This window comes from Pholcus phalangioides, unplaced genomic scaffold (assembly GCF_987345545.1).
Source record: "Pholcus phalangioides strain wild (caught in Gottingen) unplaced genomic scaffold, Ppha-v1.0 ptg000021l_1, whole genome shotgun sequence".
Classification (NCBI taxonomy): Eukaryota; Metazoa; Arthropoda; class Arachnida; order Araneae; family Pholcidae; genus Pholcus; species Pholcus phalangioides.
In genome coordinates this window covers 3,992,068-4,009,571 of record NW_028301614.1, presented here as the reverse complement: position 1 = coordinate 4,009,571, position 17,504 = coordinate 3,992,068, and the positions used below count along the sequence as shown (strand labels likewise).

The 17,504-nt window shown below is 35.7% G+C and overlaps 1 protein-coding gene across 1 annotated transcript; it reads left to right on the top strand.

The window, feature by feature from the left end:
- Positions 1-5,981: 5,981 nt before the first annotated feature.
- On the top strand, positions 5,982-17,092 carry LOC149070515 (ribokinase-like). Its single transcript, XM_089249063.1, has 8 exons — positions 5,982-6,156; positions 7,823-7,955; positions 9,072-9,135; positions 9,224-9,286; positions 13,373-13,537; positions 13,676-13,767; positions 15,279-15,467; positions 16,652-17,092. The coding sequence occupies exons 1-8, from the start codon at positions 6,098-6,100 to the stop codon at positions 16,835-16,837; spliced, it is 951 nt and encodes a 316-aa protein (XP_089105189.1). The 5' UTR covers positions 5,982-6,097; the 3' UTR covers positions 16,838-17,092.
- Positions 17,093-17,504: the final 412 nt, after the last annotated feature.

Genomic DNA, 17,504 nt, shown 5'->3' with positions numbered 1-17,504 from the left:
AAAATGAGTAACTTTGCCTGGTTTTAATTTACACAAAAATTGCCACGTTTTTAAGACAAATAAATCACACTGGTCGAATGGTCGACGCGTTTCGGCTCTTCAATGGAGAGCCGTCATCAGGACCTCGTGGTCAGAACTCACACGAATGAAGAGTGATGTTTACGTCTGGTCGTCCGAAGAGTTCGCCTTTGTATTTGCTGCGTCCGAGTGGTCTTTGGATGCGAATTGGGGAGCCATCTGTTGTAAAGTGTTGAAAGTTTTTTCACGACTGAGGTTAATAAAGCCTGTCCAAGCTGACGAAATAGGTGGTGTGTTTCTTCCATCATTAACGAGGAAATTCTGGCATGTTCTGATGAAATATCCCTCGAGAAAATTCAATTCCGAATTGTGTGTTGCTTTTTTAAAAACAAATGCTTTGTCAAAATCAAAATGATGTGAATGTTGCCAGCAGTGTTGGGCAATAGCCGAATTATCCGTCCGTCCCTTCTCAACATGCCTTCGGTGTTCGAGAATATTTAGATTTCTTCTAGTTTGGCCAAAGTCGGGGTTTTTCACCTTTTATCATCGACAAGGTCCTCAGAAAAATGACCCAGACATGCACCACGAACCTGCTCCCAGCTGACTCAAAACAGTTTTCTAATACCGTTGTTCTTCCATTCGTTTCTTCAAGTTTCATGATCTCTTCTATCTTCAAGAAATTTGACTTCCATACAATATTCCAGCCAACAAATATACTCACCTTTTCCCATCTGAAAGATCCTATCTCACCCTCCAAAGAATCTGGTATCTACTTCATCCCATGCAAGAATTGTGAAAATGGATATATTGGCCAAACTAGAAGAAATCTAAATATTCGAGTTCTCGAACACCGAAGGCATGTTGAGAAGGGACGGACGGATAATTCGGCTATTGCCCAACACTGCTGGCAACATTCACATCATTTTGATTTTGACAAAGCATTTGTTTTTAAAAAAGCAACACACAATTCGGAATTGAATTTTCTCGAGGGATATTTCATCAGAACATGCCAGAATTTCCTCGTTAATGATGGAAGAAACACACCACCTATTTCGTCAGCTTGGACAGGCTTTATTAACCTCAGTCGTGAAAAAACTTTCAACACTTTACAACAGATGGCTCCCCAATTCGCATCCAAAGACCACTCGGACGCAGCAAATACAAAGGCGAACTCTTCGGACGACCAGACGTAAACATCACTCTTCATTCGTGTGAGTTCTGACCACGAGGTCCTGATGACGGCTCTCCATTGAAGAGCCGAAACGCGTCGACCATTCGACCAGTGTGATTTATTTGTCTTAAAAACGTGGCAATTTTTGTGTAAAATATACAATTAAAGATTAGGGAGTATCTTAGAATATGCTGTTTATGAAAAAATTTGTCATGAATCTACATTACAATAATTAGTTTTATTATATTTCATAATATTGTATTATTTGATTAAACTTTACAAAATATATATTTTAAAACTTTTCAATGTAACAAAACTATAGATTTATCGTCAAAATTGAGAATAAAGTTGATTTTGTATCAGTTAATGAAATCAAATGAGTTCAAAAATATACGTTACATCATCAACACACAGATAGCTCTGCGAAAGTCAAATCTATGTTTTCAAATAGTCTGAAGCAGCGGTTCTCAACCTTTTTTGACTCGCTTTCTGGTATATAATTTCTATGGAGGAGCCCGGTAGGCCTATTTTTTATTCATTCATAAAAATCATAATTTATTATTATTATTCAAAAATACTTATAATTATTTATTTCTCGAGCTGACGCGGAGCCTCTAGGGAGTTCACACGGAGCCCCAAGAGCTCCGCGGAGCACCAGTTGAGAACCGCTGTTCTGGAGGAATCGTAAATGATTATTTGTTTACACAGGTAAAAAAGGAGTTCAGATAAATTTCAAAGACGCCCTACTAAAAGTAGTTTTTCGGATTGCTTTTGCTAAGTGGGTATCAATGAATACCAACTGCAAATGATTACCAGATCAGAAGACACAGCAGTACCTATCGTTCCTACTGTCATGCCGAGAAATAAATTTAGAGACATAAAAAAAAGGATTCCTTTTTGGTGGATAAACTCTTTCTTGCAACCCCGTGATAAATTGGGCGAAATTCAACCCATCTATGATGAACTAAATAAAAAGTTTATTCAGTGTGTGTGTGTGTGTTCCGTAATAAACTAACCATCGGTGAATCAGTGATACCGTATTATGGTCACCATTCAAGTAAGATGTTTATACGGGAAAAACCGATCAGCAAAACGACTACGAAAACCGAAAAGACTACATTTAGATTGTTTTTCAACTTATCATGGGATCCATACATAGGGTTACAACATTCGAAAACTGAAAAAGGAGGACGCCTGCGTGCACCCTTAGTAACGTCACTTATCCCCAATTTTTCCAATAGATGACGCAACTATTCTGACTAATGGAAAACCGGCCATAACAATAATTTTTCCCAACTATAATAAAACAGAACCGATAAGAAAGAAGAAAAAATTCTGGGAATTTCGACGGTTATTGGTGAATGCGTGTGGGAAAAACACGAAAACACTCATATCAATGAACAAATGTATGTTTCAATGGAGAAAAAAATTTCCCCGAAAAAAAAATTCTGGAAACCTAAAAAGGAGGACCAAAGGGCGAATTTTCCGAAACGTAGGAGGACGCTTGAAATGACATAAAAAATGAGAACGGTTGTTAACCCTATCCATACATAAACCTTGACCTGTACGTATGCATTTCTTTTGGGAATTCTAGACTAGCATTTTGCAGATTGCCATAAGTTCTATATTATAATCCAGATAGAAATGCATTTTGAGTGTTCGAGAAATTTATTTCCCTTATTTTACTTGCATAATTTTTTTAAAATCCTATATATATGCTTTAATTTTTAAAATAAATTTATTAAATGATGGGACGGATTTCGTATCATCCTGCATAGATGTTTTGTCCATCAAACGAAAACCATGTTTAGTCACATCCCGCCAATGTGTTCCTAATGGGAGAACATCATAAAACGGAAAGGAGATTTCTTTTTTCTTGAATTTCTCGATTGATATCTCTTAACTAAAAAATCAGAAGGAGAAATGAACAAAAATAAATAAATAATAATAATGATGAAAAGTAGTTGGAATTTGAATTCGGCCGGTAAAAGGTTAAGCTCTGTATATTGATGAATATTAATTTAAACAGAGCCGCCGAACTGCCTCAGGTTATAGAGAATGGGTGCCGCTATATAACAATACCCGAATGATGACCTTATCCATGATTTTGATAAGTGGCGTCGACTGAATCATAATATAAGGGGTCATTCAAGTGCTACGTCAGCAGAATTTTGGACCCCCCCCCCCCGCACCTAGTCAGAAAAATTTAGTGAACTGACGAAGCCTCCTAAACTGGTATTAATCCCTATCTTGTACACTTCGATGACTCCACCCTCCCCCCCCAGAAACATATGATGGTCAATAGGGCCCTTGCCCCAAAACCATAGAAAACTAAAATATTTTTGTGGAAAAAATGAAGTATATTAAAGAAAACTATATTTTAGGATTCCGTGGTGTTTGACCATGTGAAACCCCCTTCCCAAAAAAAAAACAAACTGTCACGGAACACCAAAGTTTCGTGGAACACCAGCTGGAAACCCGTGCTCTAGAGGAAGCAGGTAGACCAGCAAACAAAAAAATTATTTTTTTCAATCGATTTTTTTCCTTTCTTTCACTCTGATTCGGAAGATGGACAGTATCATTTCAAACACCTAATACGCTTCAGACATAATAATGTAAAGGAAAGGCGTAACATACCTAAATATATTAAAAACACATACGACAATTTCCGGCACACATCAATTCGTTTGAAATTAACCTAAGAGCAATGATTCCCTTTTTTTTTTTTTTTTTGATTCATGGCATCCTCTGCTTGTGTGTCTGCAATCTAGTAGCATGTGATAGCCACTGCGCGATCCTGTGGGCACCATGATGGACTCATACGAAATGATCCAGGTTTGAACCCTACCAGCGGCACAGTGGTGGTTCGTTGCAGTTTTTTATTTTCGGTTTTATAACTTCGAGGTACGAATACTATAACCGGTCCTTGGTTTGAAAAGTTTTCCCGCGGAGAGCAGGCAGACTTTCAACGTGGTATATTCGCATAACGCGAAACTTCAGGCATCTGCCACTTTTACTTCTAATATGGAAGAAAACAGATGGCAAAACATCTCGAATGCAAACCACGCACAGCTACGGCATCATAGATGCGTTATAGTCACGCATAATATAAGAAAGAACTTTCCGGCATGCACTAGTTGGTTAAAAATTCTATAAGGGAAATACCTTCTTGGAAGTACATGCACGATTGAGTAGTAGTAGTATATATATGTGATATGTGATTACGATAAGAGTTCAGCATGATGAAAGCGATCGCGGATAGAAGCATGAGGATTGTTCTTCTTAATACTTTTTAAAATTTTTATTCTCTATCATTTTTATATTTTAATCTAAATTTTTTTAGATTTTCCAGTGTTCTTGCTGTTTGTATTCGTATAAGTATGTACTCAAAACATGACATATAATTTACGTTTTTCAAGTTGATTAAAAAAATAAAATGAATTAATCAATTGAAAAGTAATTAATTTAAATTGAAAAATAACATCAACTAAAAAAACAAAAATTTAATTTTTTAAATTGAAAATTTTCAAGTTCTTTCAATGCATAATTTTAAATTTGCGCCTAAAGCAACAACAAAAAGTGGCGCCTTTCCGAATTTTTTCCCCCCACTGACCAAAACACCTGGCTACGCCACTGATTGCGCCACCCACCCAGCTCTTGCTATAACCAAATGCCTGTGAAATTTAACAGCATCGTGTGATCTCCCCCACAAGGTGGCGCCGTCTCAACGCATGGGCCTACCCAGGGGCCACACAAAAAAGAGAACCAATTGCAATTTTCAAGAATTTGCCAGGTATGGCCTCAGAAAAATCACTTGGCATCGGGCCTTCATGAGGATGCTCTTAAGACGGCCTTGACCCCACCCCTTCCTCTATTTGATTGCAAGTGCCAGAAGCAAGGGCCGTAACTAGATTCTTGGTCAGCAGGGCAAGCTCCCATTTTGGCGTTTCCCCCCCACCCCTGTAATGTTAAAAAAGAGGTAGAAGAGGAGGGAAATGCTGACGCCCAATTCTGATCGCCCCCCAGTTGCGGCCCGGCCAGAAGGATAAATCCTTACAATTTGCATATACAGTATACCGCACTTACGGAAATCATAGAGCGTTTTCCCCAATTTCATATTTTCGTACCCTATTGCTTATGCGGTCATCATTTTCGAACCGACCGCCCCCTCCTGCCGTCAATTTTTCTAACTATGAGTGAAGTATAACGATTCAATTAATTGAATTAATTAATTGCAACAGGCCTACAACGATACAATTAATTGTTGTAAGCTGTTGCTCTCTGTGGCGAGACTGGGAGATCGGATCGCATTCGCGATTCGAAATTGAGAACCACAAAAAACCAACTTCAACCCCCACCTCGTCATCAAAAGCTCAGGGTGCGTGATGTTTCTACTTGTCATCGAAAGTGAAACCCTTTTGGTGTTGACGTTATACCTGAATGGTCCTCATTATATAAAGTCGGGAAAATAATTTTTATCCTTGATTTCAGTAAACAATGAAAATTTAAGTGGGTTCGTTGAAAATGGGCCATTTTTATTTTTTTTGAAAGTCGGGATGACCAAAGTTGCGTAAAAATACGGGAATGTCCCGGGTAATGCGGGTTGTATGGTCACGATATTTGCACTTTCTCCTCAAGCTACGAAAATTTATACTATCACACTATTTATAAAACTATAGTTGCTTCAAAACACTATTGAATTATATGAGATTAAATAATGTGAAATAAAACTAAAGAAGTTACACTAATCATTTTAAAAAGGGGAGAAATATCAGCATCATCACCATCACTGAATGTGTCACGTAAACAAAGAATCATGTGCCGTTAGCGTCGTCTGCTCTCGTCCGATTTCGAAGTTTTAAGTAGATAAAGCCGATAGCCCTGCATTGTTCAATCGAAAAATAGGAAATGGAGGAGGAAAATGTCGACGTTGTTATTGTTGGAGGCTGCGTCGTCGATCTGATCAGGTTGATCATCATAACAATTTTATTTTTACACCCTTTATTAGTCGACAATGCGATATCGGTTTTCGACTTTTTTGCGACAAATGTTTTTACTCAGTGTTCTGTGTTCAAGTGCGGATTCAGGGAAAGGGGCCGATCACCCCTCCCAAGAGTCGAATAATATGGGGTAAATTTGTCTGATTTCCCCATGAAATACGGGATGATCCGATGCACCTACACAATAAGTCTGATTGCGGACTCATTGTCCTGAATCCACCTGCCTCTGCTCCATTTGCAGTTGAATATGCCCGCCTCCACTTTATCCACAGCTGAAGATGCCCACCTCAACTTCATTCACAGCTGAAGATGCCTACTTCCACTCCATTTGCAGCTGAAGATGCCTGCCTCCCCTCCACTCACAACTGAAGATATGTCTCCATTTCATTTGTAAAGAGATAACACAAAAATTACACTTTTGCACACAACAACCAATTGCACACAATTAATAATTCTGACTCACAATGTGGAAGATAGCAATTAACGCTATGTACCTTGAACCAGGGATTCTTAACCTTTCGTGTTCCACAGGCTCTTTGTGCCAATAAGACAAAGTCCATGGACCACTTTACAGAATAACGTTCAGCACATAATAATGTAATAACAATATGTTGATTGTTTTCTCATTCAAACTCAGACCCACCTCTCCAAGGACATTTGATAAGAACCACTGCCTTAAGGCTTGTTCACAAGAGTTAAATGGGATTAATTTATAGATTGAAAATACTTCACAGTATTTTTTAATAAGTTTAAAATTCTTGCAAACAATTTATTCATATTCTATAATTAATCAGTGCCTCTCAATAGCTGTGGTGTGAGTATGGGGAAGCCAAGGGCAGCAAGTATAGAGTGGTGTCCAAAGAAATTAGTGGACTAAGAAGTTTGGCAAAATTTGTATAGCCCACACGTGATAGAATCATAAATCTGCCCCTGCCTAGAGAGGGACTACATCAACAAGCATGGCCGTCTTAAGAGCACCCTGAGCCAAGTGATTTTTCTGACGCCCATCATACAAATTTGCATACTTCTAGAAAATTTCAACTATCTCTTTTTTTGTGAGGAACCGGGTAAGCCTATGCGTTAAGACAGCACTGTCAGCGAGTGACCTAGAGAGTGAAGGGACAGGTCGGTGTGTGAGCATGTAAGAGACCAAAACAGTGTACAAACATGTAAATGATCAAAAGAGTATATGAACATGGGAGTGAGACTTGGAGACATAAATGCATATATAGAGTTGGGGACTAAGTGGTAGTACAAGGAGGCGAATTAGAGGAGTGAGTGGTCATAGAAATCAGACTAGAATGGGAGAAGGACAGCAAAATTTGTCTAGTCTACAGTCAGCAAAACCATAAATCCTCTTCTGCTTGTTAGACAGCTCCTTCAGGATAGGTTGATGATGACATTTTTGAAATTTAAAATCCTTTTTTGATAAGGAATAGTGATGGAGGGGATGAAAGCTTAAATGCTCAGCACTTTGCACCCACGAACAATGGAAACATTGTATTATCTGTTAGGGGTACCTTCTAGTGGTAACATTTCTTTTTGCATCAAAGCTTGCATTAATTTTTTCCATAGAGACAAGCAATACCATTTGGGAATATTTGCAATAATAATTTTTTTTTTTTCTCACTAGCTCTGCACCAAGACTGCCAGCATTGGGAGAAACTCTTTACGGTGGTAATTTCATGAAGAATTTTGGTGGCAATGGCGCAAATCAAAGCATTATGGCTCAACGACTAGGTGCATCTACTGCTTTAGTTACAAAGGTATTGCTTTACCAATGGCCATAATTCCATTGAATGACTATCATCGTTGTTTTGTTATGCATATCATTAAAACTGGAAATATTCCAACATAGGAACCCCAAGGAAATGATGTTTAGTGTTTTATGCATTTGATATTCAGGAATATTCTATTTGAATGAATATCATGGGCAATATTCACTGAGATACTTGAATTCAAAAATCTGAGGTAAAAAGTGAAAGAGCAGCATGAATAATAGAAAGTAGAGTTGTCTGTTAGGTTATGCTGGTTTTTTCTCAGATTTTTACATTTAAATATTTCAGCGAATATTGCACTTAAAAAACGTAGGTGGTTTTTTTTTTGGCCTCAGGAGAGACGGCAACAACTTTATAATTGGAAGTTAGAAAATAGGGGAATTGTATGAAAATTTACATTTCGTAACTTTTTTATTAATAACGTATTTTCCTTTGAACAGCATTTAAGATACTGGGCGACATCGTTTGAAACATTTTTTCTAATTGAAAGTTGTCTCTAAAACCAACGGTTCGAGAAATAGCCATTGGACCACTATAAAAGTGGACACCCTGTATGATAAAACATTTTATTTCGTAAAAAGTATATATACATAAACTAGTATGCAATACAAAGTCTATATCAGCGGTTCTCAACCGGTGCTCCGCAGAGCCCTTGGGGCTCCTTGTGCACTCTCCATGGGCTCCTCGGCCGCTCGAGGAAATTTAAAAAATAATTATAAATATTTTTAAATAGTAAAAATAAATCAGTAACTTTGATGAATAATTGAAAAATGGGCCTACGGGTCTCCGCCATAGAACTTTTTTTACTAAAAAGGGCTCCGCGAGTCAAAAAAGGTTGAGAACCACTGGTCTATATGAACCTGCTTCTTTTCTAAATTTTCATTTCCTTGTATAAAATATTTACACATCATCATCTAAATAATAAATTTTACCAAAGCTACACCATATCTAAAAAAAAAAAAAGAGTCTTGTCATTGCTTATAATTTTCTTTCCTTTCCCCCCCCCCGAATGAAATTTTTAAATGTTTTATTTAATGCTTACATTTTGGATGTTATATTTTATCTATTGTTATTTATTTCATTCTGTGTAGCACTATTTTATAGCTAGGTAATGACAGTTTTGGCCATGAATATCTTCAAAACCTGGAAAAAAATGGTGTGCGAACAGGTATAAAAACTTTTTTTTAAAGCATTTGAGAGAATCTAGTGTATTGAATATCTATTTTATATTTCTTAAAACTTGATTTTCCCAACAGAATATATTTCTATGACAAGCCAATGTAGTACAAGTACAGCTGCTATTACAGCTGTTGGAAGTGGTAAGTTTATAATTTATATAAATCTATACATAAATTGTATATGAAATTTTTTTTCTTTTCAATTATATCAGAACTGTGAAATTATTGATTTCAATGGAATTGATAACACTGAATAACAAATTTTGATCAAGTTTCTGTGCCCAAAACAAAAAGTAATCTCTCATGTAATTAGGGATGCTGAATACAAATACAACGCCACAACAGGCAAATTGCCCAACGAGGTGGCTGACTTAAGAACATCATGGATCCCCGAGCCCCTACCTACTACTGCTACACCACACATGAACCCCCCAACAAATCGGTACATGCGGGAATGTGCGTGTACGTGTAGTGCAACCTGACGTAAAGTTTGTTTCTGTGTAATGCTTGTTATGTGTAGTGCTGTCATCTGTCCCCAGTTTTACAAACTATGAGTGAAGTGTTATGGTTGAATGATTTACCGTTGTAGGACTGTTGCTCTCTGTGGCGAGACTTTTTAACGGGGAGATCGGCTCGCATTTGCGCCTTGAAGTTGGGAACCACAGAAAACCAACTTCAGCCGACCACCACTGTCGGGTTCGAACCCGGATCCTCGCATCACGAGTCCGGCACTATAACCACTCGACCACCACAGCGGCTATTTGGCCCTACAAATAGCCGCCCTAACAAATTTGACCCTAAAGAAAGCTGGATTGGCTACGATTTCCTCTGAAATTGTACATTTAATCCCCATATTGAAACATTTTTTAACTACAAAGACAAAAATAAACATACAGAAAAAACTTTACAAATATATAGAGGCACAGCATTAATACATAGAAACAGAAAAAAAAAAATTCATAAAAACTCAAATGTATTACAGCACAATAGTTCATTCATCAGCGTTTGACATATACTTCACTTTGTGTTTGTACTGAACATAAGAAGCATCTCACAATTATCCAACATTGAAATTGGCCTTTTTCCCTGGGAATGTTGTTTTATGGTTCTTACTACTTTTTCACCATACAATATAGCTCGCCAAAGCACTTTTTAACAGTTAACACAGTAATACCGCCAAAGTGAGAGCCAATAAAACTTTATAGTGATATCCATGTTCAGCAAGTCAAAACCATTCGGAATTGTATATTTTCAAGTCAAACTAAATTTCATTGTTGTCCAGTGTAATTTCTCAATTTCCAGCAGTTCCATATTACGAACAAACTATAAAAAGTGGGCAGAATTACATTAGTATAGACTTTACATCTTAAGTCGATAAAACAGAAAGTTCAAAACCTGCTTAGTTCTTTCAGGAATCTTTCCCGATCATGACAGTCTGCAGAAGAGACACAGCACCAAAGTACAGCACAGTATATCACTATAGAGAAGCCATTCAAAATTAGGTTTCCCATAGTATAATTAGCCCTTAAAGTTACTACAGTGGGATAAAATACTCAGATGGTTTTATAAACCTTGCATGTGACAAATATACTTGCACATACTGTATATCCATTGGGAGATTTTTTAACAACTTTCAAAGAACCTTTTGGTTCCAACAGAACGCCTGATTCTTTTTATATTATATTCTAAAGCATATAGTCAAATTCAGTAATGGGCCACTCAATTTCCCTGTTAAAAAGTCTCGTCACAGAGAGCAACAGACCTACAATGGTACAAATATTCAATCATTACACTTCACTCGCAATTTCAAATATACGTAGATGGCCGCACTAAAAATCAAACACACAACACTAGATATGCACTCAGATTGTTAGGAACACACTTCATTCCAGATTCTGTCATGAAGCTGAACTGTAAGAGATCTCGGAAATGGGATAAGTCCGGTGGTGTTGTCTTGGAGTTCATTCACCACATCGTAAGCAGAGTGACCCGATAAATGGAGTAGGCCATGGCATTGCTACTTTACTTTCTCTTACTGATGAATTCATGCACGTAAAACGAACTGATGGTTTGTCAAACCAGCTCAAACATGGAAATTTATAGCTATTATTATTATTATATAAATTTACAGAGTACCCATTTTAATTTTTTCCCCCATCCTAAGGATCATGAAATTCCGCAAAAGCCAAAGATAAGGTTGTTTTGATTGCAGTAGATTTTCTTTATAGTTTTAATGCAAAAAACTACTCCTGTAATAATAATAGTTCAAGACCATCAGAATTTATTGAAATAAATAAAAGTTAAATTTATTAGACCAGTAGTAATTAAAACTACAATTATAACAACTATCCAAGTTTGTCATGTGAATGAGACCAAAACTAAAATATATATATATAATAATAATGTTAAATTTTATAACCGCACAAGATTTTATCTAAATTATTGCTTTATTCTAAATTATCATTGACTAGCAATTGAAGACCAGTAGTGGGGGGTGCATGAAAATAAATATTGGGAGTCACTATCACGTGGCTTTCTCAGAGCTATCTCAATGGTTCCAGGGGGCTTTACGTGCATAGGTAGCTCTAGTGATAATAAGATTTGGTACCATAATTTTTGAGAGTAACTGTAAATAGGTAAGCAGATACTTCCTGCTAGGTATAGGGGCCCAGAATATATATTTTTTTTGCAGAGGGGCCACACAGCACTGTTAAGATGGTCATGGTGTGTGTGTAACTCTCTTTTAAAATTATATTCATCCTTCACAGCGTGTTGAAAGTCTATCATGCAACCTTATGTGGGGCTGCTGTGGTGGTTGAGTGGTCATAGTGACAGACTCACGTTAACAGGTCCCAGGTTTGAACACCACAGTGGTGGTCGGCTGAAGTTGGTTTTCTGTGGTTTCCAACTTCAAGGCGCGAATATGAGCTGATCTACTCTTTAAAAGGTCTTGCCACAGACAGCAACAGACCTACAAATACAAATGTAATTCAATCATAATTTCACTTTACTTCTGAAATATAGATGGCAGCACTGAAAAATCAAGCATAACACTACATACACACACAGTTACACTTCCGGCACAACTCACTAGGTAGTAAATCACCCATAGATGGTGATAGACCTGAGTTGTGCTCGGTTTGAAAGAAAAAGGAAAATCTTATGTGCTCTGTAGAATGGTGAGGAAACCACTAGTATGACAGATACAGAAAACTGGCTGAGTGAGGAGATATCAATGTTTCAGGAAAGGAAAATTCATCTCTGCCCTCACGGGCACTCGAACGCTGGTCTCTTGTTTGGCAGACGAGTGCTCTACCAACTAAGCTATGAAGACAGATTTTCCCCTCCTTGGAGCGTATGTACATGCTGAATGGCTCAGTGCAATGGATGGTGGCAACATTCTGCTAATAGCTCGCAGATGACATCAGGGCCACCAGATGGCGGTATATGACCATCTAGCTTTTCGTGTGCATAAAAAAGTAGCTTCTAACATCTAGCTTCTTGTGTATAAAAAGTTTGATTTATATGAAAATTTATGAAGGGTGTTTTCATAAAATGAAAAATGTTTTATTTTTAAGGATAAAAAGTCTATTTATTCAAAAGTGAAATATATATTATATAATACATACTATATGCATTTTTTATGAAAATAAATTTATAATACATATTTAACACATTCACTGCCGGTCATGTTGGGTTGTGTTGATAGTTAATGGGGGGGGGGGGGGGAGAATTCATGCTCTGGCAGATCAACAATGAATGTGTTAATAGCATAAGAATGCCATCGGAGACAACTGGGAGAAAACAGTGAACTGGTAAGCAGAATGACACATTATCCCAATGACAGCTAAAATGAGGCTTGACTGTACATTAATTTCCAGAATATAGCTTTCAAAATTTTGAACACTATTATTATTTAAAGCCATGCTCAAAGTTCAATCAAATATACATCATTGTGTTCATGAAAAATTATTGTTTTCATAGCCGAAGAAGCATATGAAACACATCTTCCTTGTGTGTATGTGCTGCTATACATCTTCAGTTCAATAAATTTTTCCAAAATTTTAAATGAAATTTCTATTGTTTTGTAAAATTTTCATAATTTTGGGAAAAAATAAGTGAAGATATATAAGTGATTTCTGCAATTCATTATGATCAGTTTTCAAGCTTTTGCTGGTAATGTTCTTTAATACAAACTTGATTTCTGTTTTCTGCTGCGAATTTTAGACCAAAGAAGCATAATATATATTCCTGGATCTAACATGAAACTGACTGTAGATGATGTTAAAAAAGCAGAGGAAGTTATAAGAAAATCAAAAGCACTTGTGGTTACATATGAAATGCCATTGGATTCATTGTTAGAAGCATTAAAAATTGCTAATGCTAGTGGCGGTTAGTCTTTTCTTTTGCTTAAGAGAAAACTTGTCCAATTTTTCTCATAGTTTCTGATTATCTTCATTTTTTTGCCAAATAAACTATAGCAGTATACTTTCTCCCAATGCATATATATATTACTTGAATATTTTCCAGTGATAACTGTAGTGAATGCTGCACCTCCACAACCACCCGAATATGAACAGCTGTATGTGATGACTGATATACTTTGTCTGAATGAAGAGGAGGTGAGATTACAATTAACATAACTCTTTCATATTTCCATAAAAATTTCTGGATTCTTATCCAATGATCTAGAAAAAACTGTATTCCCAGCATTAGTCAGCACGCCACCAAACTTGAGGGAGACCAGATTTCTTTAATGTTGGGGTCTGGTCTGTTCCAGGAAAAGTAAGGTTTAATAAGGATCACATTATGCATTTAATCACAATTCAATGGATTTTTATAATAAAAATGTTTAAGCATTTTCCTGAATCTGTAATTCAAATTTTCTGGCATGATGGTCAGCCTGGATGTTTGCTGGCTAATGTTTGGTGTGGGAGAATAATACAGTATATTTTTCCCCCCATCATATTTTCAGTCATATATATATATATATATATATATAGTGTGTGATAATGTTCTACAAATGGTAAATATAAAACTGAAATTCACTTGACATAAAATTGGTATATATTCTAGTAATGCTTTTGATATTTTTTTTTTGTTTCATATTCATCAGCAAATATGCAGTACTTTTAACTTAAGAGAGCAGGCAGACCCTCAACACGACGGTTTAAACACACACTTACATGACATGAACATTTTTAGCATTTGAAATTTTCACTTCCAACTATGGAAGACAGATGGCTGCACCAGTATAACACAAATCAAGCGTTACTCTGACAACATAAATATGTTAGAAACAGGGGAATACAACCTGTAGCAAAAAGTGTTTGATCATACACAAACACACTACTAATGGTACATTACCATTGTGTTGAAAACATACTTTGAACACAGTTAAACAATCCCAAAACTTCCTTTTGAGGAACTGGCTTCCAAGATGGAAATTATCAACTTTTCGAGGTCATCAGAAAAATATGTCCTGGGAGCCACTTCTTAGTGCTCCAGAAATAGGTATAATGATGAAAACCTTGTTCCATTCATTTTTTATATTGAATCTGCTCCTGCGCAAACATTTCATTTACATATTTCTGAAAACAATGATCAAATACTTATTTTCCACCAAAGTGCTGATAGGAACCTTTTTTCCCAGTTCATTAATCGATTTTCATGGTCAAATTGGAATAAATTTATGATTTTTTTTTCATTTAATCCATATTTCGAATAATTCATTTTACCAAAAATTTTCACTAGGAGAATTATTTTCCCTTTTTGTGTTTTACACATACCATTGGTAGTGTGTTTTGTATATGATCTGAAGACTTTTTACCACAGATTATATGAACACAACATACTTATACTAATTTATTAAAAATTCCTCAAAGGAATGATTCACCAGATGCATTGTACGGTTTAGTAGTATTTTCAACTTTTTTGCTACTCAGAGAGAATATTTCCTCTATCAGTTTTTCTTTCCAACCTAATTTTAAAAGATGAAACATTAAGTTTTTCTTCCCATGTATAATATTATTTGTTCATTTTTAATATTCATAAGTTTTTAGTTTCGTTATCACAAGTTAACAAATCTAAAATTTTTCCAAAGAAATTGTAATTTTTTTTCATCATAATCTAGGCTGAAGCTGCAACTGGTATCCCCATTAAAGACCTTCAGTCAGCCAGTAAAGCCTCAAGTATGCTTCTCCACAAACTAAAGGGCATGGTTGTTCTAACTTTAGGGGAAAATGGAGTTATTTTACAGACAAAGAACAACGAAACTCACACTCACATACCATCAAAATGTGTTGAGGCGATTGACTGTTTAGTAAGTCTATCCACACAAGTGTATTGTTCAGATTATTTTTTGTTTGAAAAAACCATTATGTTTGTGCTGTCATACAGGGACATATCCAGAAATTTATTTTGGAAGGCGGACCAAAGTTATAGAACAATAGATTAACCATGTTATTCCATGAAAACCAGTCATTTTCTAACATTTCGGTGGTGGTGGGGGTGGTAACAGTATTTCTTGAAAGCTTTAACCGTGGGAAAAAAATTTGTAATACAATAAACCCTTGATTTAATCGACTGATGGTAGCAAAGGTGTTTTCAGTGAACTGAAAGTCTATTATACAAATACAATGCCACAACAGGCAAAATGTCCAACGAGGTGACTGAGAAAAAGATGCCCATAAAAAATATGGATGTCATATTTTAAAAATACAGCAACCCAATTAAAAACACAATCACAAAAATTATAAACAATATATACAAATGATAAAATATTATACAATGCCCATAAAAGAATAAGACAACCATAATATTCAAGTATGGATAGCTTCTCGTTTACCCCAACATGTTTATCATATTTATTTTTAAACATGTCAATTGTGTTACAATTTACTACCTCTGGGGGTAAGCTATTCCATTTATTAACAACCCTATTAGAGCAAAATTCCTTGCAACACCATAACCTCGCAATGTCCCTTACCAATCCATACTGGTGTCCTCGTAAAAGCAGTTAATTGGCTGTGTACAAAAAGTTCATGGTCCTTCCTATCCATCCCGTTGAAAATTTTGAACACTTTGATCCTCGACATCTGTGTTCATCCAATGTAAACATATTCAAAAAATAAAGTCTCTCTTCATAACTCAAGCCCCATGTGCCAATAAAGAGTATTAGTGTAGCTCTTCTCTGCATCCCTTCAACCAAGTCTATGTCCCTCTGTAGGTATGGTCTCCAAAACCTTACAGCATACTCTGGCCCCACTATTATTTTTGTACTGGGCCCCACATCTGGTAATGGAGGGGGCCGTCTTTCCTAATAATTTCTCAATGAAAATGATTAAAATGTTATAAATTTACAAAATGGATTTTCATTGAATGAGCATCACACAATTTTCGTAATAACTCTTTACTTTTCATTCTTTACCATCACAATTATTAGTTCACAAACATCTTTTACATTTATTGCTCAGTTTTTTCATAACTTAAAATTTCTCTCTGCAGGGAGCAGGTGATGCTTTTCTAGGAAGCCTGATATATTTTTTGACAAAACATAAGAGTTTATCTATTCATACAATGGTAGAGAGAGCTTGTGAAATCGCAGCAGTCAGCGTCACCCGACACGGCACTCAACCAAGTTATCCATATAAAAAAGATTTGCCAAAATCATTGTTTAGAGATGTAGATTGAAATTATTGCTCAAGAAAAAGTGTTGTGTGATCTATTCAATATAGTTTTGATGATTGATAAATGAAATTTTAACAAATATGATTTTAAATTATCAAAAAAAAAAATCAATTCAATTAATTTATTGATAAAAAGTTTTTTCATATAAAATCAGTAATGCTTTGAAAGAACAAAATGAACTGACATTTAAGTTATTTGTAAGAATATTTGTATGATTTCAAAATAAATCAACAGAAGAAAAACTGCAAATTTTTTTTCAAAACTATGTGAATGAACTTTACTATTTGGTTCTAGAATTTACGAAGAGCATTTCCAACTCATAGAAATAGTGTTTTTGTTTTTTAATGATGTAAATTTTTAGTGTAAATTATGCAGATGTTAAACTGAAACAGTCCTACAAGTACAATGGAATGAAAAAGATAAGAATTTGAGAGAGGTGGGAGAACTGTTATTTGCTTTAAATTTTAATGTTCAAATATAATCTTGTGCATTCTCCTAAAAATGCAATATATGGTAAGTAAATTTCCTATGATGGAGATTGAAATATGTACATATTTTTTCAAGAAAATTTTCAAAATAAAAGAAAAAAAATTGTTGTGAACTGAATTGGGGGCAGTAGATGGTGACCGAGTACAAATTATTGTCTTCCTTATGATACAATTCTATTAGT

Coding starts and splice junctions, on each gene's coding strand:
- LOC149070515 (XM_089249063.1), top strand. CDS start 6,098: ATGGAGGAGGAAAATGTCGACGTTGTTATTGTTGGAGGCTGCGTCGTC. Junction 9,136..9,223: donor AAAAAATGGTGTGCGAACAG/GTATAAAAACTT, acceptor TTTTCCCAACAG/AATATATTTCTATGACAAGC. Junction 15,468..16,651: donor TTGAGGCGATTGACTGTTTA/GTAAGTCTATCC, acceptor TTCTCTCTGCAG/GGAGCAGGTGATGCTTTTCT.